General features: G+C 28.4%; 2 protein-coding genes across 3 annotated transcripts; one reads left to right on the forward strand and one right to left on the reverse strand.

The window, feature by feature from the left end:
• Positions 1–2,642: 2,642 nt before the first annotated feature.
• Positions 2,643–17,920, forward strand: swi2 (Protein singed wings 2). 2 transcript variants are annotated; one of them, XM_065512599.1, is made up of 8 exons: positions 2,643–3,031; positions 15,336–15,491; positions 15,637–15,817; positions 15,883–16,039; positions 16,106–16,248; positions 16,307–16,486; positions 16,621–16,779; positions 17,183–17,920. In XM_065512599.1, the coding sequence occupies exons 1-8, from the start codon at positions 2,967–2,969 to the stop codon at positions 17,564–17,566; spliced, it is 1,425 nt and encodes a 474-aa protein (XP_065368671.1). In that variant the 5' UTR covers positions 2,643–2,966; the 3' UTR covers positions 17,567–17,920. The 2 variants fall into 2 exon arrangements, with proteins under 2 accessions (XP_065368671.1, XP_065368672.1); XM_065512600.1 differs by having other exon boundaries at positions 15,649–15,817.
• rdgBbeta lies at positions 17,672–22,848 on the reverse strand. The gene is made up of 7 exons (XM_065512602.1): positions 22,679–22,848; positions 22,345–22,493; positions 21,714–21,802; positions 18,963–18,970; positions 18,826–18,897; positions 18,635–18,767; positions 17,672–18,557 (listed from the first exon to the last, which is right to left on the reverse strand). The coding sequence occupies exons 1-7, from the start codon at positions 22,727–22,729 to the stop codon at positions 18,184–18,186; spliced, it is 876 nt and encodes a 291-aa protein (XP_065368674.1). The 5' UTR covers positions 22,730–22,848; the 3' UTR covers positions 17,672–18,183.
• Between the last annotated feature and the right edge of the window lie 493 nt (positions 22,849–23,341).

The raw sequence follows: 23,341 nt of genomic DNA on the forward strand, positions 1-23,341 counted from the left end.
AAAAGTAATACATATCAGTTTTCCGAAACCTTAAGAGCCACGTTTTTTTTGCTCAAATAAGTAAATAATTGTTAATAAAGAAAGAAAATAGAAATAACAACATATGTATTAAAGCTTTTATTAACATTAACTCAGCGTTAAATGATCTGAAAGATACAACAATAATATTAAATAAATAAGAAAAAAAAACTAAAGAAAATTTTAAGCAGCAAAGGTCGACTACTAAAGTTAGCGTTGCCAACACAATTGGATATAAAAGCGTCTCAACTAAGCGACAGCTGTATTAAACAAACGTTTATATCCTAAATAGTATTTGGTATGCTTCCTGATGTATTCGATTTGTATTTAAAAACACAAACTGGATAGATTTTATGTATTAATTTTATTGCTCTATTATACCTTATATAAACCCCTCAGTTTAATTGAATTGTTGTCTTCAGTTGAAATTCGTTGAAGAAGCTTCCGGCCAAACTGATCTGACCTTTCAAACTTTATTCTAATCAGTTCAACACGTGCGCAATGATTTAATTATAAATGTAAACATGCACATGATAAATTTGATTTTTTAAAAAAATGTTATGCTGGTCACGTTTAAATGTTTCAAAATGTAAATACATATGTATACATATCTTTAAATAAACATTTAAATTATGTTAAAGCTATGCGTTAAAATCATAAATATTTCCTATATAATTTGAAAATTTTTTATCATTTTGATTGTTTTGAATCAAAATAGGACATGGATGGGTTATAAAAGTCAAGCTTGAAAATGCGTATACAAGAAAAAAATCTGATTTTTGCAATTGTTTAGCATTTTTTATTTCAATAAGCACAGAATAATAATTTTTATTGAATTTCCATTTTAACAAGATACAAAAGGTTGGAAAATATTCAATATTATACGAACTGTTATTTTATCCAAAATGCGCTCTACTAAAGAAATCATGCAAACAGAAAGTCTATTTTTATATCCTTCACCTTCGTGAGAAGCCTATATATATGATTGTCATTCCGTTTGTAATTTCCACAATATAATTTTCCGACCCTATCAAGTATATATATTCTGGATCCTTATAGATAGCGGAGTCGATTAAGCCATGTCCGTCTGTCTGTCTGTTGAAATCAATTTTCTGGAGACCCCAGATATCTTCGGGATCCAAATCTTCAATAATTCTGTCAGATATGCTTTCGAGAAGTTTCCTATTTAAAATCAGCAAAATCGCTCAACAAATGTCTGAGATATGAGGAAAAAACCAGGACAACCTCGATTTTTGACCTATATTTGGATTACTAAGTCATTAATATATAGAATATGGATATCTAATGATAGATATTTCAAAGACCTTTGCAACGACGTATATAAGGCCATAGTATGTTGGACCATCAATGGGTCAAAATCGGAAAAAATATTTTATAACCAGAATTTTTTTTCACAAAAAAAAAAATTAAAAAGTAAAAATTTTTTATAAAATTTAAAAAAAAAAAATTTTTTAATTTCCGAAAAAAATATTAAATAACAATTCTAAAAAAAAAATTTCCAAAAAACTAAAAATACAACTTTTGAAAAAAAAAATTTTTGTTTACATAAAAATATTTGAAATTTTTATTTTGAAGTATAATTTGGCGATCCAAATCTTCAATAATTCTGTCAGATATGCTTTCGAGAAGTTTCCTATTTAAAATCAGCAAAATCGCTCCACAAATGTCTGAGATATGAGAAAAAAACCAGGACAACCTTTTGACCTATATCTTGATTACTAAGTCATTAATATAGACAATATGGATATCTAATGATAGATATTTCAAAGACCTTTGCAACGACGTATATAGGACCATAGTAAGTTGGACCAACAATGGGTCAAAATCGAAAAAAATATTTTTAATCCGAATTTTTTTTTCACCAAAAAAAAAATGTAAACAATTTTTTTAAAATTTTGAAAAAAAAAAATTAAAATTTTGAAAAAGAAAATTAAAATTTTGAAAAAAAATTTAAAATTTTGAAAAAAAAAAATTTTAAATTTAAAAAATTGAAATAATTCGAAAAAAAATTTCCAAAAAATGAAATTACAACTTTGGAAAAAAAAAATAATTTTGTTTACCTAAAAATATTTAAAATTTGTATTTTGAAGTATAATTTGGTGAATCTTATATACATTCGCCACAGCCGAATATAGCTTTCTTACTTGTTTTACTCTTCGTAAGTTGTTCGGCCACGTGAATCTTACTTATCGGTCTTATTCGATTTGGAAATAATAATATCTTTAATTGTAATGACAGCTCTCCAGGAGAACACAAAAACACAGTTTATTTTTTATAAAAAATTCCAAAAAAAATCCACAAGATTATGTGTGTTTTCTTCGGAATCCGTAAGGGATTTGGAACTATACATATTGGTAATTGTGGGCTCTCAAATGGTAAAAAATTACACAAGATTTTTGAAGGCAAACTAGAAAAACCCTTACAGTTTGTCTTCCGAAGTGTTACAAATCTAAACAACAACCAATAATATCTAAAATTTCACACAAATCAAGTGTAGCACAATTTAAATAACTAAGAAATAAAATTAAGTTAAAGCTAACAACACAACGCCTCGCACATAAACGTTTAAACAATTTAAATTCAGTACAACATTTGATGCTACCGGTAAATGTAGCAAAGAAAAAAGAGAAGAAAATAAAAATTTAAATCATTTTATGAAAAAAATAGTGCAAAAATTAAACAAAAATCCAAGGAATAAAATTATAAATTAAATAATAGAAAAAAATTACAAACAAATTTAATTTAAAAAAAAAAAATACGCAAATGTTTTAAAATTAACTACAAATAAATTTTATTTTAAATCTGAAAAATCTAAAAAACAATTCAATTCCTTAGCTCGTAAATAAAACAATCTATGTTTATATACAAAATACTCAACATCATACATCAATTATAGGGCGGCGGATACATTTCCATCGCCATTCAAAATGTTCAAAAACAATTTGGATTTTAGTGTTTTATATTGTGTTTTGTTGGTGTTTTTTGTAAGAAGGTGCGTGTCTAAATTTTATTAAAAAATATTATGTTGTTTTTGTTTTGTTTTTAATAAAGAACAACAAATTTAAGTGACAAACTAATGACAAATGATCAATTAAAACATAGTTTGTGTGTGTCGTAAAATGGGCCTATACAAGAAAAAAAACATTATGTGCGGAAATTCTACAGCCGCTGAACTTGAAAATATTGGGTCAAGTTGAGTTTTCGGAAAATTTTTGAAAATAAATTTTGAAATTTAAATGAAGACATGAAATTTTATAAAAGAAGAAAATCAGTGATATTTTTTATTATTCATTACAACATTACATTTGGGGTATTCATAATATATTAGGACAATATGACTAATAGCAGACCGTGTGAATACCCCAACTATGTTACTAATACTTTTTTGTTCAAAACACAACAACAACTATAATAGGACATTATGACAATATGACTAATAGTGAATGTACCAATTGTTTAACTTTAAGTAATCGATTTGAAGTTCAAGTACAAATTCATCCAAGGATGATGTCATGTTAAAGTGACAAATTGCCTTCATATCCCGGAGAAACCTATCACGGAAAAAGTTCTGTTTTAGTTATCTACCTTGGAGGGAGGCAATGAGAAAAAGTAGTTATAGGAAAATACTCAGTAAAGTTCAGAGATGTGCTTCCATTGACATAACGGTAGTCATCGGTAGCACATCTCAGACAGAATTGAATATAATACTTAACCTACTGCCAATTGAGAACTATTTAGCAAGTGTGGCGATTAGGAACTTGCTTAGACTCTTTGATTCTTCTCTGGTAGGACCATACCAAATGAAATACCGAAGTCTATTGACTTTAAACTTCGGTATTTCATCCCAAATTGTGTTTCCAAAAAGGGACGATTTGGATGGATCTTGACAGCTGTTTGAGGGGGATGCAGTTTTCTCTGATGGGCCCAAAATGGAATCTGGCACTGTAGCCGGAGTTTATGTAGTAGATGAGGACTCTCAAAGACTCTCAGACGAACCGTCTTCCATACAGAGATCTTAGCGATCTGGAAAGCCAATGGATTTGTTAGAGGCACACGTCACAGAGGGTTCTGTAGTAACGATTTATGTAGATAGTCAGGCGGTACTGATGGCATTGAAATGTCATATGGTACACTCGTGCATAGTGTTGGACTGTAAGAGTGCTCTGAGAGCGTCATTGGAACTATACAAGGATTATGTTGGGTACCAGGGCACTGTAACATACAGGGAAATAAGATAGCAGATGAATTGGCCAGAATGGGTTCGTAATATTCCGGAACTCTACGAAACAATCCTGGTGTAGTAGGACGGCTTGCAGGGAGTCCAGGGCTATCTGGCCAAAATTGGATGTAGAACCAAAATGGGTTGGATAGGAAAAGTCTCAGGACTTTAGTAGCAGTGATAACAGATCACGGCTCAATTGGAGCCTTCATTGGTAAATGGTGGGATATGGGCCCACAGGACTTATGTAGAATGCGCGAGAATATTGAGGACCTAGAGACAGTGAAACATATTCAGCGTAACAGTCCTAGATTACAGGGTCTTAGACACACATGGCTAGGAGAAAGAATCCATGATTTAGGCTATTTCAGGAAACAGGACTCTGATAAACCCAGTCTGTACTTATTTCCTGTCCTTTTTGGACTAAGTTTTTCACTTTATCTTTATATCACTAGACTTCTTTCTTTTCTTTCCAATTTCATTTCTCCTCTTCACATCTAGTTCACACCTAGTTATATTTCTAAGGGTATCACAATGGATCCTATGGGTCTCCGAGTGGTAGTACACACCCCTTCAAATCCACACAGAGAAAACAGATTCGTGATAGCAACCGAATTTGTTGCCAATCGATTGATTCTACTTTAGTATCCGAATTTTAAAGTTGTGGCTACAAAATTTTAGAAGGGGTAACAAAAGTTTGGTTGCTTTAACCGAAATTCTTCTTTGTCAACTGACTTTCATTCGATTGGCAACAAAATCGGTTGCCTTATAGGGATAATTTACATCTGTGGTCGGCATAAAGAGAGCTTGGAATGTGGATTATAACAACCTGTTATGTACTTTCATTCTCTCTTGTAATATAACTAGCTATTAATTGTTATTTTTGTTTTAAATTTCATAATTTGCTCTGTTGCTTACATGTACGATGCCGACCACTGGTTTAAACATAAAGATTTCTCATTAAAATCCCAATATAACAATCTTATGATCAAACTCCATTGTTTATTCGTCAATGTCACCTATAATACTGCTAACAAAAGATGTTTCTAAGAAAAAGTTTACTTTATTTGCTAAATCTTAATGATGTCTGCAATGTTTGATTAACAAAAAACGTAATTCCTCTTTTACTTCGTTATTATACAATATTTTAAAATAAATAAAAAAAACATCTGTTTGTCTTTAATTTTGTTTAATAAACAAATAAGTATTTTAATAATTTTCTATAATAATTTTGAAATTTAAAAAAAAAATAAACTTTTTTGAATATTTAACTATTTAAAAACAAATTAATATAGAGAATCAATAATACAAAAATTTATATCTCATTATTTAACAATTACAACTTATTGTTTATTTTTCTTGCACTTTCCTAAACATATTCAAAAATATTTGTTTAATAATATTGAACAATTTATGACAAACTAATAAGTATCGGTATTTTATTCTTGTATTGGAATTTAATGAAAATTTGTTAAAATAACAATTTAAAAATACACACTTTAATTTCTATAAATAACAACAAACATGTGATTTTCTATAAAAAAAAAAGAATTAAATTTAATTGGAAACATTTATTTTGATGATTGATTTCTCGTTAATGGTAAAATAGGGGCTGCAAATAAACAATATTAGTTCGTTTGCAAAAATATTAGACAATTGATTTGAAATTTAATTACAAGACATTAATTAAAATCGGTTAAAGAAGCTGCCCAGCAGGAAATTTCCGTATATTATTTAACGCTCTGTACTCATTGGTCAAAATTGCCCACATAGACCCCCTTTGTGAATGTGCCTAAAGAACCTTCACATACACAAAGGAAAGTTAGACCACTAGATCGTTACATAGGTGAAGGTTAGGATATCCGGCTCTCCACCCAGGATACTGTGTTATATAGAGATCGATAATCATAGCCATCATGCTCCGAACATGTTCGGTTATTTAACTGTAGAAACAGGGTTCCTAATTTCCCGAACTTTTTTCTTTCCCGGGAGAAAATTAAAAAATCATTTCATTACCGGGAATTCTCGGGAATTTTTTAACACTAAATTAAACCAAAAATTTTTTTCCAATAAATTCACTTATAATTGTACCAGGGTTTTAAAAGAAGTATAAAATAACTATAATTGGTTGTACAATGTTGGTCCAGCCTTTATAAGGGTTTCTAATTTAATAATGGCATTTTATCGGTTTTGTCACAGTCAAAAATTTAATTAAAAAACTTAAGAATTTCGACTAAGTTAAATCTATAAAACATGCGTAGTTGGAGACAGTTTTCATATCTGATTGCAGATAAACAAATTTGAACCACCAAATTGAGTTGAGCAAAAAAAATTCGGTTATTTCAGCCATAATACTTCTTTGCCAACTGACTCTGTTGCTAGAACAACAAATTTGACCATCGAAACTAATCTGAAAATTGTAACTTTTAGAAGAAAACTTATGAAGAAATTCCCGACAAACATTTCCCGAAAAATAACAAAAAAATATTCCCGGGAATTCCCGTGAAATTTTCCCGCTTAGGAACCCTAAGAAACACGCATTTCAATGAAGATCAAACAAATTATGTAAATGAAACAAAAATTATCAAATGAGATGGTCAGATTAAAACATATAAACTATTATTTTCCCAGGTCCCTGTTCTCTTTATGCTCGTCACTGATTTAAAAGAACATAACTAACTTTTTGTAAATAGAACAGTTTAATCTAGTTAAATATTATATTTAAACGTTTTATTTGCATATACGACCTTTTAAATTCGCTTTTTTATATATTTATTCACCAATATTTAAAAGAATCTAAGTATTTAGCATGTACTCCTCCGTCATCTTTTAATTTGACACATTTGTTTGTTTTGCGTTCTCTGGGTTATTCGAGTTTTTATTACTTGACGCAAAAACATAAACATATTTAAGAGAAAAAAAGCCGTAAAAAACTATCTAAACAAATCGGTTTTTTATTATATTTATTTAACAATTTTTTATACATTTTTATTTGATCTTTTTACTTTTTTTTCCTGTTTAGAGTTGTTGTTTTTTTTATAAAATTGCCTCATAAAAACTTTGCATTATTTTATGCGGTGTAATTATAAACAAATTTTAGCATTTATGAGAGTAAAAAAGTATACATATAATTAAAAATAATAAAATAATGAATTAATTAATAAAAGTTTTAAAGTTTCAAACAAAAAATTGATGAAAAACACATTCCAAAACAAAAAAATCTAATAATTACTAGTGCTTTGTAACTGTCAATGATTAATTGAAATTTGAAGTAAACAGTTGAAATGACTTGAATTTTTATCACTATTTAAGCTATGTTGTATATCACTCTATCAAGAAAAACGTAATAACACAATATATAAGCTTAAGAACTTAACGTATATAACTTTTTCTAGTGCAAAGAAAACTTATCATTCAATCCAATTGTAGTAAAAAACAAGTAAGAGAGCTATATTCGGCTGTGCCGAATCTTATATACATACTCTTCACCAAATTATAATTCAAAATACAAATTTTAAATATTTTTAGGTAAACAAAATTTATTTTTCTATTCCAAAGTTGTTTTTTAATTTTTTCGAAAAAAAAAGTTTTTTCGAATTGTTATTTTAAAATTTTTGTTTGTTTTATTTATAATCTTTTTTTCTTGGTGGAAAAATTCCAGTTTAAAAATATTTTTTTCGATTTTGACCCATTGTAGGTCCAACTTACTTTGAAATATTTATAATTAGATATATATTGTCTATATTAATGACTTAGTAATCCAGAGAGCTATATTCGGCTGTGCCGAATCTTATATACATACTCTTCACCAAATTATAATTCAAAATACAAATTTTAAATATTTTTAGGTAAACAAAATTTATTTTTCTATTCCAAAGTTGTTTTTTAATTTTTTCGAAAAAAAAAGTTTTTTCGAATTGTTATTTTAAAATTTTTGTTTGTTTTATTTATAATCTTTTTTTCTTGGTGGAAAAATTCCAGTTTAAAAATATTTTTTTCGATTTTGACCCATTGTAGGTCCAACTTACTTTGAAATATTTATAATTAGATATATATTGTCTATATTAATGACTTAGTAATCCAGATATAGGTCCTGGTTTTTTTCTCATAACTCAGCCATTTGTGTACCGACCCTATAAAGTATATATATTCTGGATCCTTATAGATAGCGGAGTCGATTAAGCCATGTCCGTCTGTCTGTTGAAATCAATTTTATATATGTTCGGGATCCAAATCTTCAATAATTCTGTCAGACATGCTTTCGAGAAGTTTCCTATTTAAAATCAGCAAAATCGGTCCACAAATGGCTGAGATACGAGGAAAAAACCAGGATAACCTCGATTTTTGACCCATATCTGGATAACTAAGTCATTAATATAGACAATATGGATATCTAATGATAGATATTTCAAAGACCTTTCAAACGACGTATATAAGACCATAGTTGGACCTACAATGGGTCAAAATCGGAACAAATATTTTTTAACCCAAATTTTTTTCCACCAAAAGTTTTTTTAAATATAAATATTAAAAAAAATTGAAAAAACAATTTGAAAAAAAAAAAATTTCCAAAAAATTAAAAAAAAAACTTTGGAAAATATTAAATTTTGTTTACGTAAAAATATTTAAAATTTTTTGAAGTATAATTTGGTGAAGGGTATATATGATTCGGCACAGCCGAATATAGCTCTCTTAATTGTTTTTAATTAAATTTATGACCAAAACAGAAAAATATAGTTAAAGTTAGTTTCATGACCTGTCATAATGTACCTAAAGTTGTATATAATTACTAGGGTGGGTCAAAAAGTTCGTGCCTTTTTAAATGAAACACAGATTTTTGGATCAAGTACACAGTCTCCAATGCACTTTGTCCAAGGTTTCTTCAATTTTTTATCCCTTTCAAAAAATAAGATTTATCGAAATCGGTATTTTTTGTGAGATGATTTCATCTCTTTCCGCCGAGACATTTCTTCAGGTTTGGAAACAATAAATAGTCACTCGGTGCTAAATCCGGAGAATAGGTCAAAAGAGTGAGCATTCGTAGTCCAATTAATGGATTTTTGCCATAGAAACTGAACATTTGTATACCATTTTGTCCACCAGATTGAGAGCCAAAGCGGCAGCCATCTTGCGGAAAACACTCCCAACTGATCATTCAAAATTGAAACTATTGAAGCCTATGACAATCTCCGATCGGCCAACTGGGCGTCCAGTCGAGGTCTCATACAGGCATCTTCCATGCTTGTACAGCACAACGAAATTCAATAAACTACTTTTTTAACATTGAAATTGATGGTGCAGAGTTCCAATAGTATTTATCAATAATGTTTAATGAGCAGACGAAATTCACTTTTTTTCCAATTTCTCTTCAAGTAACGAGGTAGTCTGACATCAATGGTTGTCAAACATAAACTAAATGACGCAGTTTGTTCAAATTTTGACAGGAGTCAACTGACAGGAGCAGTATAACAGTTCATCAGTGGTTAAGGAACTTTACGTTCACGGTAATAGTCAAGGTACTGCACCATCCGGATCTTAATTGTATTAAGAGTGTTCGGTTTTACCTTGGAAATTTCCGCTTACTATCGCAAGATTTTTGATAATTAATTAACAATATCTGTAGCTATCAATAGATTTTGAGATCACCAATTGATGTAGTGTTTTCTGGGCATTCAAAATTGTCAATCGCGACATCAGGTGAATTGACGTTCTGGATAGCGAATCTTCTTGTGCTAATTTGCAGTTGATTTGCCATCAGGAACTGTCTGGTCTACAACATCCTGGTCTTCTCATGAAAATTATCAAATGATTGTTATATTGACACTTCCGGTAGCGACACTTCCTTTCCATTAGGCGTCACTTAGAAGGAAGGACCATTCGGATCAGAGGAATTAAGAACAGAGCAGGACATTTTTAATGTCTTGGATCTGTCTTTGATAGGGATATTAAGATAATTCTTATTCTTTTATTTCTATCAAAGAATAAAAAACCGCAAATGTTCAGAAATGGCTGCTATATACTGCGAAATATTATCAGATATGTCATTGAATTACACAACGGATAAGCAAATGGAGCAATCCTCTGCAATCGTTCAAAAATCTTAAGGGAGAGGCCATGAATTTTTACAAGATAAATGTTGAACAGATATCTTGATATTTTCAGTGGCGGTGAGGTGGAAATTATTTTGGGATGTATCTAATCCTTTCTATTTAGTGCCATTTAGAATGATGAACCTTTCAGAGTAGCGGATTTTAGAAGAATGCTATTTTCGTGTTTTAACAGTTTGGCTTCAAACGAGATGTTCAGCAGAATTCTTACTATCTTAGGATTCCGTTAATACTGTGGATTTTTTCTTTGATAACGTTCATGCAAATGAAGACCAGATTCTTGGAAATATTCTCAAATATCTCATTGATTTTCATACCGAATGAGAAAGTGGTGCAATCCTCAGCGAGATAAATGAGAGAGAGTGCTACCCCTTGGTTCATATTAATGTTATCTTTACATTCTGATCATCGGAATTAAGAAGAGAGTGACCGTTTGCCGAATACCACACCCATTTTGCTTTCAATCGAGATGTTAAGATGAATCCTTACTTTTTTAAAATTCCATTGCTAATGTGGATTTTGTCGTTGATAATTTAATATATAATTCTGCAAATGTTGGCAAAATACTGAGAAATATTCTCACATATTTCATCGAATTTCACACTGAATGAGAAATCCTTCAGATATCTTTTGAGAGAAGATAAATGTTGAATAATGACGGTGAGAGTACTACATAGTTTGAGATCAAATCTCTAACAATATGTACAAATAGATCAGAGGGGTCCGATTCGTAAGAAAACATTTATGAAATGTACTCATTATTTTAAACTATGAATTTCGACAACATGTCAATTGTAAATTTAACTGATTCAACCAAAAATTACCATAAAATTGAAAAAAAAATCAAGCATTTTTAGATTGATTTAAGAAATATCCCAATTGAAACTGAATTTAATTTTTTTACTTGTGTTATTTGTTTATAGGGTCTCTTTAAGTCTCTTCCTGCCACCCACAATAAATTCACGGTTAGAAAACAGGTTTAATAGTTAGAATAACTTAACTTACTTTTGCAGGTGTCTTAGATGTCTCTATTGCAAATATTGAACTAATTTATTTACTTTTAAATCATATTCTTAATATTTCAGTTTAATAAGTTATTAAATAAAACTCACATGATTTTAACAATAGTTAATTTGCGAAATATATTGTGTGTTTCCTTTTACACCTCTATTGATGAGCTCTAATTAGTTTTTATGTCAAATAAGAAGCAAAAAGCGACTCTCTCTATATTTAGAAGAAACATTTGTTTTATTAATTATGACATACAATATTTGTTTAGATCTTTGTATAAGAAAAAGTGTTAATTTCTTTGTCACAACAAAAGTTTATAAATATTTTTGTATAACTTGTGTTTAAGAGAAATAGAGGGAAGGTAAAAAAGTTGATTCAATGATAGGTAACAGAAAAGGGTTTCAAAACTATAGTTCATTTCTACTACTAGTCTTAAGATATTTATTTTGGTTTTAGCATGATTTCAGACATTTAGATGTCCACGTATTTTCTGATAACACAGCATAAATATGTATGTGTCATTCAAAATGCAGCAAACAAAATGATAATATAATCTTATTGTTGATGATATAAAATACTGAGAAGGTCTTTCCCAGTATTCTTGATAGACAGACAGTGACAATTTTAATACCACCCGAGATAGGGTACACAATGTACGTCACAACTTAAGCCACTATTCCAAGTAATAACTAGCATACAGCATTTTTATATTTGACAAATGTATATGAGTTTATTGTCACTAAACACTCTGGGTAAATAGACGTATTTTATCAAACAGCACGATCCAAATGAAACAGCGATTTATTTAACTAATAAAGTGCAAAATACTGGTATATAGAAGGTTTATTAACTTATGTATATTATTTTTTTATTATAGAAAACACCAGACAATTTAGTTTTGTTTTACAAGATCATGTTAACTTAACATGTAACTGGAATAGCTAATTAATATTTACGTCGTGGCAGAAACAGAATCTTGTTAAAAAATATATAGAGTAATAATTAACAACATGACAAAATTAGCATGAACTTGTGCTACTTGAAATCGTTAAGGAGTTCATCAAATATTTTGAAAAATTACTTTCTGTAAATACATACTGTAGAGAGGAAGATTTTGATACCAACTTTAAGGTGGAGCGTTTCAATTAACTTCGGAAGATCTTAAATAAGATCTGTTACAGGGATGTAAATTTTTGTCCAGTATCAAAATAGAATTCAAAAAAATACGTTTTTCATTCTCAGAGTACTCAAATTTAAATTATACAGGAAGGGGGGGCGAGTGTGCTCTTGTGAGGGTTCAGAAATTCCAAGTCAAGGTAAAGTGCTGGAGCAGTATAGTAATACCTACCAAACTTTTATTTCATGACCTTTTATATTTTTTCCTTATCTTGATGTTTGCTTACTTTTTCAGCTATAACTCAAGAACTATATACGATTCCCCATTTTATTCATCCGCAAAATTCTAGCTAATACTTAAATAAATAATTTTTATTATAATATCCATTAAAAAAATCCAGTTGGACTAATTTGATCGAATTAAAATTTTCAAAAAATTTTATTTTTCCCCCTTTACATAAATTTTCACCACTATCTCCAAATTTCTTGCCATAAAGACTGATAAATAAAGCCAACATATTTTTTAGCACGAAGAAATGTTTGGCTTGAGAATGCCCCAAAAATGTTCTACAGTGTTATGCGTAAATTTTCTACAGAAAAAACTATTATTTTACATTTAAAAATTTTCTATAGAAAAACAGTTTTACACTAGATTTTCGATAGAAAAAACTGTTATACAGAAAATGTTCCATACAAAAAAATTGTTATACAGGCAATTGTCTACAGAATAATCTGTTATACTGAAAATTTTCTGTAATAACAACTGTAATACAGACAATTTTCCATAGTAAAAACTTTATATAGAAAGTTTTATATAGAATAAGATGTCATACAGACAATTTGCTGAAGAAGAAACTATTATAAACTGTTATACTGACAATTCTTTATAGAAAAACTGTTATACAGAAAGTTTTCAATAGAAAAAAAATGTTTAGATAATTTAAAAAAAAAAACAACTGACAATTTTCTTAGAGACACCTGTTATACAGTCGATTTTCCATAGAAAACTGTTATACGGTTAATTTTCTATAGAAAAAGCTGTTATAAACTGTTATACAGGCAATTTTCTAATGAATAAACTGTTATACAGAAAATTTTCAATAGAAAAAAACTGTTATACAGACAATTTTTCATAGAAAAAACTGTTATACAAACAATTTTCTTAGAGACACCTGTTATTCAGTCGATTTTCCATATAAAACTGTTATAAAGTTAATTTTCTATAGAAAAACTGTTATACTACCAATTTTCTATAGAATAAACTGGTGTACAGAAAATTTTTAATAGAAAAAAACTGTTATACGTACAATTTTTCATAGAAAAACTGTTATACAGTACATTTTCTAAAGAATAAACTGTTATACAGTAAATTTTCTATAGAAAAAACTGATATACAAAAAGATTTTCCATAGAAAAAATTTTCCATAGAAATAACTGTTATACAGGCAATTTTCTATAGCATAAACTGTTATACTGACAATTTTCTATAGAAAAAAACTGTTATACAGAAAATTTTTAATAGAAAAAACTGTTATATGGGAAATTTTCTATAGAATAAACTGTTATACAGAAAATTTTCAATAGAAAAAAACTGTTATACAGACAATTTTTCATAGAAAAAACTGTTATACAAACAATTTTCTTAGAGACACCTGTCGTACAGTCGATTTTCCATATAAAACTGTTATACAGTTAATTTTCTATAGAAAGAACTGTTATAAACTGTTATACTGCCAATTCTTTATAGAAAAACTTTCATACAGTTAATTTTCTATAGAATAAACTGTTATTCAGAATAAACTGTTATACATGATGATTTTTTAGAAACATTTTCAAATTTCACCAACAAAAAACAAGTTTGATTTCTTTTTACACGTAAAAAAAATTATCCAAAAGAACTTTCGAAATTCGAATACTAAATGAAAATTTTCTCATCATTTAAATGTTTGTCATGAAACATAGTCGAAATTCAAAATCAGTAAATAGTTACACATACGAGTATTGATTTTGTTTTCACATAGTTTTTTTTACTAATACATTCTCACATCTTTGGCTTTTCAGAACTGAGTTAGGTCTTTGACAGTAGAGTTTCCGATATATGTGTATTAATCTATGTCAGAAGCATACAAACATGTAAGAGATATATATTCGCATCACTGATTTGATGGCATTTTGTATAAAAACATTTAACCGATTTGTTTAATTTTATATTTTCTATTATTAGAAAATATCAGTGATACATTTTAAATGTTAAAGGGTACAAAAGATGTATTGTGATAAGTCTGAACAAAGTTTTTCATATACATACAATATACTTTGATTCAAAACTTTTTATCCATTAACAATAACTATTTTTTTAGTTTTAGTTGTTTCTAAAAGTCGGACGGGCGGGAAATTTTGTTTTAAAATGGTTTTTGGTTGCATCGATTTTGGTATTTTTAATACCAAACATTTCTGAGCAACTGAGTATATTTTGGGAAAAATTTAACCCACGTCCTTCCCTCTAGGCGCTATCACGACTTCAACATACACTTAGCCAGTCAAATATAAGAAACTCGTGTTAAAATTGTATGAGGACGCTGAGGTCTGAAACACATAATGAATTGATTTGACATATTTTTACAAAAAAATCATTTTGTACTTTCAATCGCAAAAAAGTACTCTTTATGTTCGTTTTTTGTACCTTTACAAAATCTTAATTTTTCTTGGCTGATCTGAACTACGCTACCATCATTTAGTTAAGACACAAACCTATTGACACAAATTTACAAAACATAAAGCATATCTTAGGGCGAAATTATAAAAATTATATTAAAACCCCCTCATTTCTTTACTCATTACAGTTGTCATGCTGACTATATATCCCATTACCATCAACATTACTTTTCCTGTGTCGACTGGAAACAGGCACCCGAAGCCACGGCCGGTAATTGCACCCGTTATGGTCGCTATGGTGCCTTAAGATGTTATGGTGGCATGAATAATTTATTAACATCCAAGTAAATATTTTATTTATGATAATATATTGATCTAACAACCACTTAAAAACATAAACAGAAAATACATTAATTATTTCTGCTCAACTTAATATTAGAAATAATTTTTGTATTTTCTAAGTTTCATTTATAAACCCAATAATATTAGCGATATTTACAGCGATCAGAAAGTACGTAAAATGGAGGAGATCATATTTTGTGGTTGGCCCGAACAAGTCTTTAATCCGGTTATAGATTTACAACCATTTCCCAAAATAAAATCTTTGACCATTGAGTACAGTGATATGACGGAAATTGTTTTCGATTTTCCCGAAATGTTTTATTTGGAGGTAAATTATTAACTAAATATATTCTTTTATGGGAGTTTAAAATAAAGGTGTTTTTTTACTTTTAGTCCATAAATATATCTTGGACGAATTTGTCTTATTTAGCACCCAGAACTTTTAAAAGAATACATTCTTTAAGAATTGTTGACCTAAGATGGAATCAGTTAATACAATTGGATAGCCCTTTGGCCTTGCCTAGATATTTTAAAGAACTATATTTGGCTGGTAAATTATTAAGGATTTAGAAAATCTAAAGAGAAAAATTCTTATAATCTTACAGTTATTTCTTAGGTAATCCTTGGAATTGTACTAGAAATTTTAAATGGCTGCTCATACCGGAAAAGGCCAAAGTGGTGGTGGATCGTGAGATAATAGCTTGTACAGATCGTAAATATAAGGATCGACATTTATTGATGGTGGTGAATTATAAAGCGGTAAGATTTTAGATAATTTAAAGGAATATTTTTTTATGTTAATCATTTTCTATTTTAGATTTTAAAGAGCGCTTGTTTATCTCATCCGGATATACAGAATTGTACTTGTCTAATGCATCATATTATACCCAAGTCCCATATACCTTTGTATACGGTTAACTGCTCAAATTTGGGTTTCGATCGTTTGCCTACGTATTTGCCTGAGAACACTACCATGTTTTTTGCTAATGACAATAAGGTAAATAAATATCTTAGGAATTAGTTGAAATTTGGGGATTAAATTTAGTTTGGTTAGAAAATCAATTATCTGCAATAGACTTAAAACTTTTCCAAATTATTTTTTATCAATAAAATCCCAAATTTTTATTTCAGATCACCGATGTTACGCCTTTACGCAATAACATCCATTATCGCTATGTGGTAGATGTACATTTGGAAAACAATTCTGTGGAAAATATAGACGTTTTAGAGGGCGGCTATTGGCTGGAACATTTTCGCCTACTTAATTTAAAAAATAATAAACTGAAAAAGGTAAATTATATTATACAAATAAGAGAGCCTATGTTCGGCTGGACCGAATCTTATATACCCCTCTTCACCAAAGTCTACTTCTAGATTGAAAACTATTTTTTGGTGAAAAAACTAATTTTTTGGAGAAAAAAATTGAGTGAAAAAAAATTGTTTTGATGAAAAACTTTTTTATGAAAAAAATTCATTTGAATGGAAATTTTGAGTGAAAACAAGTAAGAGAGATAAATTCGGCTGTGCCGAATCTTATATACCCTTCACCAAATTATACTTCAAAATAAAAATGTTCAATATTTTTAGGTAAACAAAATTTTCGAATGGTTTTTTAAATTTAAAAATTTAGAAATTAAAACGGATGAAGCGTACAAAAACAAATCTAACTGAATTAAACTCTTTTCATCCTCAGATTCCCGTGTATGCTTTGGACAATGCCTTGGACGACAATCCCAATGCTAATCTTCTACTGTTGAGTCAAAATCCCTGGTATTGTTCCTGTAAATTTGCCATGAGATTTAGAGAAATTGTAAATAAATACAATGCCATTTTAAGAGATGCTTGGAATATATCCTGTACCTATAAGCAAGGTGATGAGTTAAAAACTTCGAAAATATTGGCCATCAGCCGGGAAGATGTTTGCAAGCCTAAGGATGAATCTAAAATACATGCATTAGATTGGGTTAATGGGCTATTGGCTTCGTTAATAGTGTTTATTTTGGGTAAATTGGCCTATGATTATTACTATTATAAAAACTACGGACGTGTGCCCTGGATAGTAATGAAATTGCCATGAATTAAGGCAAAAACGAAGTAAATTTAATTATTATTAATAATTGTGATATTAGAAAGGTAATTTCTGGTAATAAGAACTGCTTTTCATTAAATGTTTAAACGAATATTTGTTTTTAAGTATTATTTTTCTTTTAAATATTCATAAATATTTCTTTTATTTTAAGTAAATTTGTGGCTTTTGTACATTAAATGTATGTATATAGATATATATATATAATTTTTACAAATACCTTTTAAATAAACTACTATAATTTAATTTAATAATAAAAAAAATCAATAAAACTAAACAATAAAATAGGAAACTTTTAGAGAATAAAGGAACAACTAAACCACCAAATCATTATAATGACAATAAGGCAGTTTAATTTGTTTACCAAACAATTACGTATATACTTTGTGCTCTATTTAATAAAAAAAAATCCTACGCACAATAAACAAAGCTGCTTTAAATAATTTCATTATTGTTATTCTTAAGGAATACCTGAGTATGTCTATCATGGACTCTGTAGAGGTTCGTTTTAATTGTTAAGGTGTTTTGTAGCACAATTTAGCAAGCTATCTTTGGGCATTTATATATATAATTTTCTTTTTTTTGCAGTTTTCTTAACTCACAACTATCTAATCTATATTATCAATATCATTTAGTTTGTCTTTTTTCTCTTCTACACTTTCTTCTTCATTTTGTTGATTTTCTTCTGCTACTTTGTTATCTTCTGTGTCATTGCCATTGGCTTGATTTAGTTTTCTATTAGTTTCTTCTTGGATTTTGCGTTCATATTCACGCACATCTTCCAAAGTCATGCCATACCACTCATCGATCCAGGCAAAAGCCTGCCGATGGCCCAATAATAAAACATCTCTAATGGAGCGTTGTATAAAGTCCTCCACTTTTGTTTGCAGGCCCCAGACTTCAAAGGAAGCATCCACTAATTTATAGGAACACATAATGGGTTTGTCACAATCACGCCAACCCTCCACCAAAAGACCGCGATCTTTACAAAAAAAAATTATTATAAAAAAATCATTATTTAAATTCATTTTTAATACAAAGTAGATAAAGAAAACTTACTGGTTTTTTCGGACTTAAAAAATTTGGGATCCTCTTCCTTTTTATAGTGTTTATTATTGGGCAATTCATCAAACGCTATGTCTACAGTATCAACAATACGCTGTTTTAACTGTTCCTCAGTTAAATTTAAACACTTTAGGGAAAACAAATATTAAAATTTTATTTATATCAAAGCAAAATAAAAAACTTACATTTTCTGAATTTCCATTATTATCCTCATATTTCGTTTGTATAGATACATTTAATTTGGGTACAAAGGAACACTAAAAGTAAATCGTGCTATAAACTTAGTTTTGTAATAAATTTTTATTATTTTTAAACAACTTACTGTGTATTCTTTTAAGTATTAACGTTTTCGGCAAGCAAATATTAGAAAGGAAAGAAGAAAACATAATTTTTATTAACGATTTAAAAAAAAAAAAAATTGTTCGATTGAATCATGATTTAATAGTTAAAGAATGAATGTTGATGAAGTTTTTTAGTAATCCATTTAATATGTATTATATTTTAGATAATTTTCACAAATAATTTTTTTTTAAAATTTCACTGAATTTGAATTTTGAAAAAGTTTAGGAAAATTTCAAAAATCTCTAAAATTAATAAACGTTAACTTAAAATAAATCCCAATTTCACTAATATCAATCATTTCCTTAAAGGTATTTCAAAATCACTAATTTCAATAAAAATTAAAATTAAAAAAGTTAAAAAATAAAATTTATTGTAAAATATATTAAAAAGTGAATTCCCAAAAGAATATTTTATTAATTTTACACGAAATAAAGATTTATTTTTGAAAATAATTTAATTACTTCCAAAATGTAACACTTTAATACCCCAAATAATCTGAAAATACCTAGATTTGTAAACCATTTGTAAGCATATATTTCTAATACCCCTACTAACCACAAACTATAAAATCCAAACCACAAAATAAATAAATATTCCTTTAAAACAATCAAAATAATTACTAAACAATAGTGGGCTTTCGTTACCGTCAACAAACAAATAAACAATAAACTATTATGGTGCATAATAGACATAAACAATATAAATGGCAGTGCCTGTCGTAAACTGTTTTGTTTGCCAGGGTGTAATATAAAGCAGATGTACATATTCACACGTTTTACATGCTTGTAATAACCGAAAAATAAAAGAAAATATTTTTAAATGAAAAACAAGCAAATCAGAGTGCTGTGACGAATCTTATATACCCTTCACCAAAGTATACTTTACAATAATAATTCTAAATATTTTTTGGTAAACAAAATTTATGTGCGAACGAGTACTTTGAGTGGATATTTAACATGTGTTTTGTTATTGTAACAAAAACAAAATACAATTAAAACGTCCACTCAAAGCTCTCGTTCGCTATAGAAAAACAGCACATTAAAATTAGTTTGTGAAACAAATTTTATGGCAAAATTTTTTTTCAAAATTTTCTTTTTTAAATTTTTTTTTATTAGTGAGAAAAAATTTAAGACAAAAATTTTTTTGTTGAAAAAAATCCGGTTAAAAAATATTTGTCCTGATTTTGACCCATTGTTGGCCCGAATTAATATCGGGTTTTATACGTCGTATATAGGTCTTTGAAATATCTATCATTAGATATCCATATTGTCTACATTAATGATTTATTAATCCAGATATAGATAAAAAATAGGTCCTTATATCTCAGCCATATATTGGCCTATTTTCTCGATTTTAAATATCAACCGCACCGGGTCAATATCGGATATGTTGATGATTGCACAATGTATGTAAGTTATTTGGGCGTTAAAAAAAATTTAAAAACAATTTTCAAAATTTTTTTAACAAATTTTATTTAAAATTTTTTTTTTAATTTTTTCAAAATTTTTTTTTAATTGTTTTTTCAAATTGTTATTTAATTATTTCAAAAAAATTTTTTTAAATTTATTAGTGCAAAAAAATTATGACAAAAAAGTTTTCCCGATTTTGACCCATTGTAGGTCCAAATTACTCTAGCCTTATACACATCGTTGCAATGGACTTTGAAATATCTATCATTAGATATCCATATTGCCTATATTAATGACATAGTAATCCATGTATAGATCAAAAATATGCCAAAAATCGAGATTTTCCCGGTTTTTTTCCATATATCTCAGCCATTTGTGGGCCTACTTTCTCGATTTTAAAGAGAAACCGAGCCGAAAGAATTCCTGATATATTAAGTTATTTGGGGGCTACGGAAAATTGATATCAACATACAGACGGACAGACGGACATGGCAATATTGACTTCGCTATCTACAACGATCCATAATATATATAATTTGTGGGTTCGCCAATGAAAAATGTAGAAATTACAAACGGAATGACAAACTTATATACCCTTGCCACTCATGGTGAAGGGTATAATAAACAACATACATAAATACAGAGAAAGGGAAGAGCAGAACGGCAATGGATTATAAATGACAATAATAACAAGGGATATAAATTAAATGTGGTACAGATATGTACGTATGAGGATAAATATTTATAACAACAAATAAAAAAAAATTACATGAGTATTACATGGTTGTTATAAATAGAAAAAATAAGTAGAGTATATGAAAAAATATAAAATTTTGCTAGGATTTTACTCTTTAAATTGTGTTGCAAAAAGGCCAACAAGAATTTAATTCCCCAAACATAACTTAAGTTGATGACAACGACTCTCGCTCTCTCTCTCTCTATACTCTTTATAATATACAGGAAATTTAAAAAACAACAAGTGTGTATAACTATAAATACAACAAAACATAACAACACATCCTTTACAAATACAAAAATAGCACATGAAAAGGAAGCATGACAATAATAAAAAAAAGCTTTAAATTGTAGTATATTTTCTATAATACGCAAGGTCAATCTACATACATATAAATAAAAACTATGAACAGATATTAATACAACAAGTGTATGAATTATAAAGGATAAATCTAATTATTGTTTGGCTCCTATTTATAAAAAGTTTTATTTATAGCTAAATTTTCTATCACGCTTGTTTTGCTACCTTAATATTAATGAGTTTATTGTGTTGGGTAATTTGTTACATTTGAATAGGATTTAATTACCTGTTTTTGTAAAGGGAAAGAAATTCCATGATTTTTCGGTGACGTAAAATACACGTGGACATATGGCTTGTATCCAATATGGCAAGCGGCTAAGAAATAAGAAAAACAAATAAAAAAAATAATAAATCTTAAATTGATGTTAATGAATTATGGAAAAATATTTTTAATCTTTTCAGTTTTTGATCTTGTTTCAATGATGGATTGTTTAAAGATTTATTTCAAAGAAAAACAATACAATAAACAAATTATATTTATGATAGGTATTGTTTTATTGGCAGTATTTAAGATAAATTGATTTAAATTGATGTCTCAAAGTTGGAGGAACAGTTTTATTTTTTCTATCTAAAGACTTGTGTAAGAGATGTGTTCTATAGAATTTTGTAAGCTCACTTTAAGTGAAACACATCAATATAAAATCGAAAGCTTAACAGGGAAAATTGCTTTTTATATGGAAAATGTATGCTTATCATAATCTTTTGTTCTAAAGAAAATTATAAAACCACTTTTCCATAGAACAATTTGGGAAAATTTAATTAACTAGAGTTGTATTGTGAGATTTGTACCACGAACTTTGTGAACATATTATCTAATTCAAATTTTTCATGAGATATCTTTAAAAATGTACACTTACCTTGACAAATGTATACGCTTTTCGGTAAACTGTCCTTTACCATGTTCTGGATCTTCACACGGTTCGTTGGTAACAATTTCTACTCCCTCACCATCTCCAGACTGTTCCAAACTATGGCGGGCAATCATATACAATTGACCAACTTGATACTATAAAATATATATATAAACCAGTTTTATTTACATCGACATCATAAACATGATTTATTAAAGAATACATTTAATACAAAAAAATGCAATTGGACTTTAACACTTTCGTGCTAAAATGCTTGAATAACATTATTAAGAATATTGTATGCACATGTTGATGTGATAAAAATAATTTAAAAACAAACCTCTTCGCAAGACAATGGCATACAAATGCGATATTCTTTTGTTAAAACCATGATAATTTAGGAAATATTTACGGTTTAATAAATAACGAAATGCACTGAAATTTGGAGGGCAAGAATTACACAAAAGAAGATTTCTGGACCTAACGTTGTTGTGTTGAAGAAAAATAATATACTGGTATAAAAAACCAATAAGAAAATAATAAGAAAAAAATAAAATTGGTGTAAAAACGGCTAAATGAACAGCTGTTTGAAAAAGTGATGCCATATTGGAGGCAAATTTAAAGGGATATTAATTTATGGTGAATGTGAGGAAGAAAAGTATGGATACGACTGTTGTTATTATTATATCAATAATAATAATGAATTGAATTTTGGGATAAAAATTCGATTTTGAAGTGAACTTTTTACAAAAAAATAATAAAAATTGAAAGCTTAACTGATCCGATATTTTTTTAGATAACTTAAAATGGAAAAAGTACTTTTTTCCCTAAAAACTAGCGAGGTATTTTCTAGAGTTCAACGAGGTGATTCTATATGTTACTTTTTTGAAACCGGAACACAAACTTTGGGGACTGGCCACGTCCCTGGTGCGCTTTGAAATGTATTTAACACATTTATTTTGAAACGAACAGAAATTTATTTCAAAGAATATAATTTTTCTTT

Source organism: Calliphora vicina, chromosome 5 (genome assembly GCF_958450345.1).
Source record: "Calliphora vicina chromosome 5, idCalVici1.1, whole genome shotgun sequence".
Classification (NCBI taxonomy): domain Eukaryota; kingdom Metazoa; phylum Arthropoda; class Insecta; order Diptera; family Calliphoridae; genus Calliphora; species Calliphora vicina.

Excerpts from the sequence above, each read along its gene's own strand:
- swi2 (XM_065512599.1), top strand. The coding sequence starts at position 2,967 with ATGTTCAAAAACAATTTGGATTTTAGTGTTTTATATTGTGTTTTGTTG. Across the intron at positions 16,040-16,105 it reads TAAAGAACTATATTTGGCTG|GTAATCCTTGGAATTGTACT; the intron begins GTAAATTATTAA and ends GTTATTTCTTAG. Across the intron at positions 16,249-16,306 it reads TGGTGGTGAATTATAAAGCG|ATTTTAAAGAGCGCTTGTTT; the intron begins GTAAGATTTTAG and ends TTTCTATTTTAG.
- rdgBbeta (XM_065512602.1), bottom strand. The coding sequence starts at position 22,729 with ATGGTTTTAACAAAAGAATATCGCATTTGTATGCCATTGTCTTGCGAA. Across the intron at positions 21,803-22,344 it reads AAGCGTATACATTTGTCAAG|CCGCTTGCCATATTGGATAC; the intron begins GTAAGTGTACAT and ends CTTATTTCTTAG. Across the intron at positions 18,558-18,634 it reads TTTTAAGTCCGAAAAAACCA|ATCGCGGTCTTTTGGTGGAG; the intron begins GTAAGTTTTCTT and ends TTTTTTGTAAAG.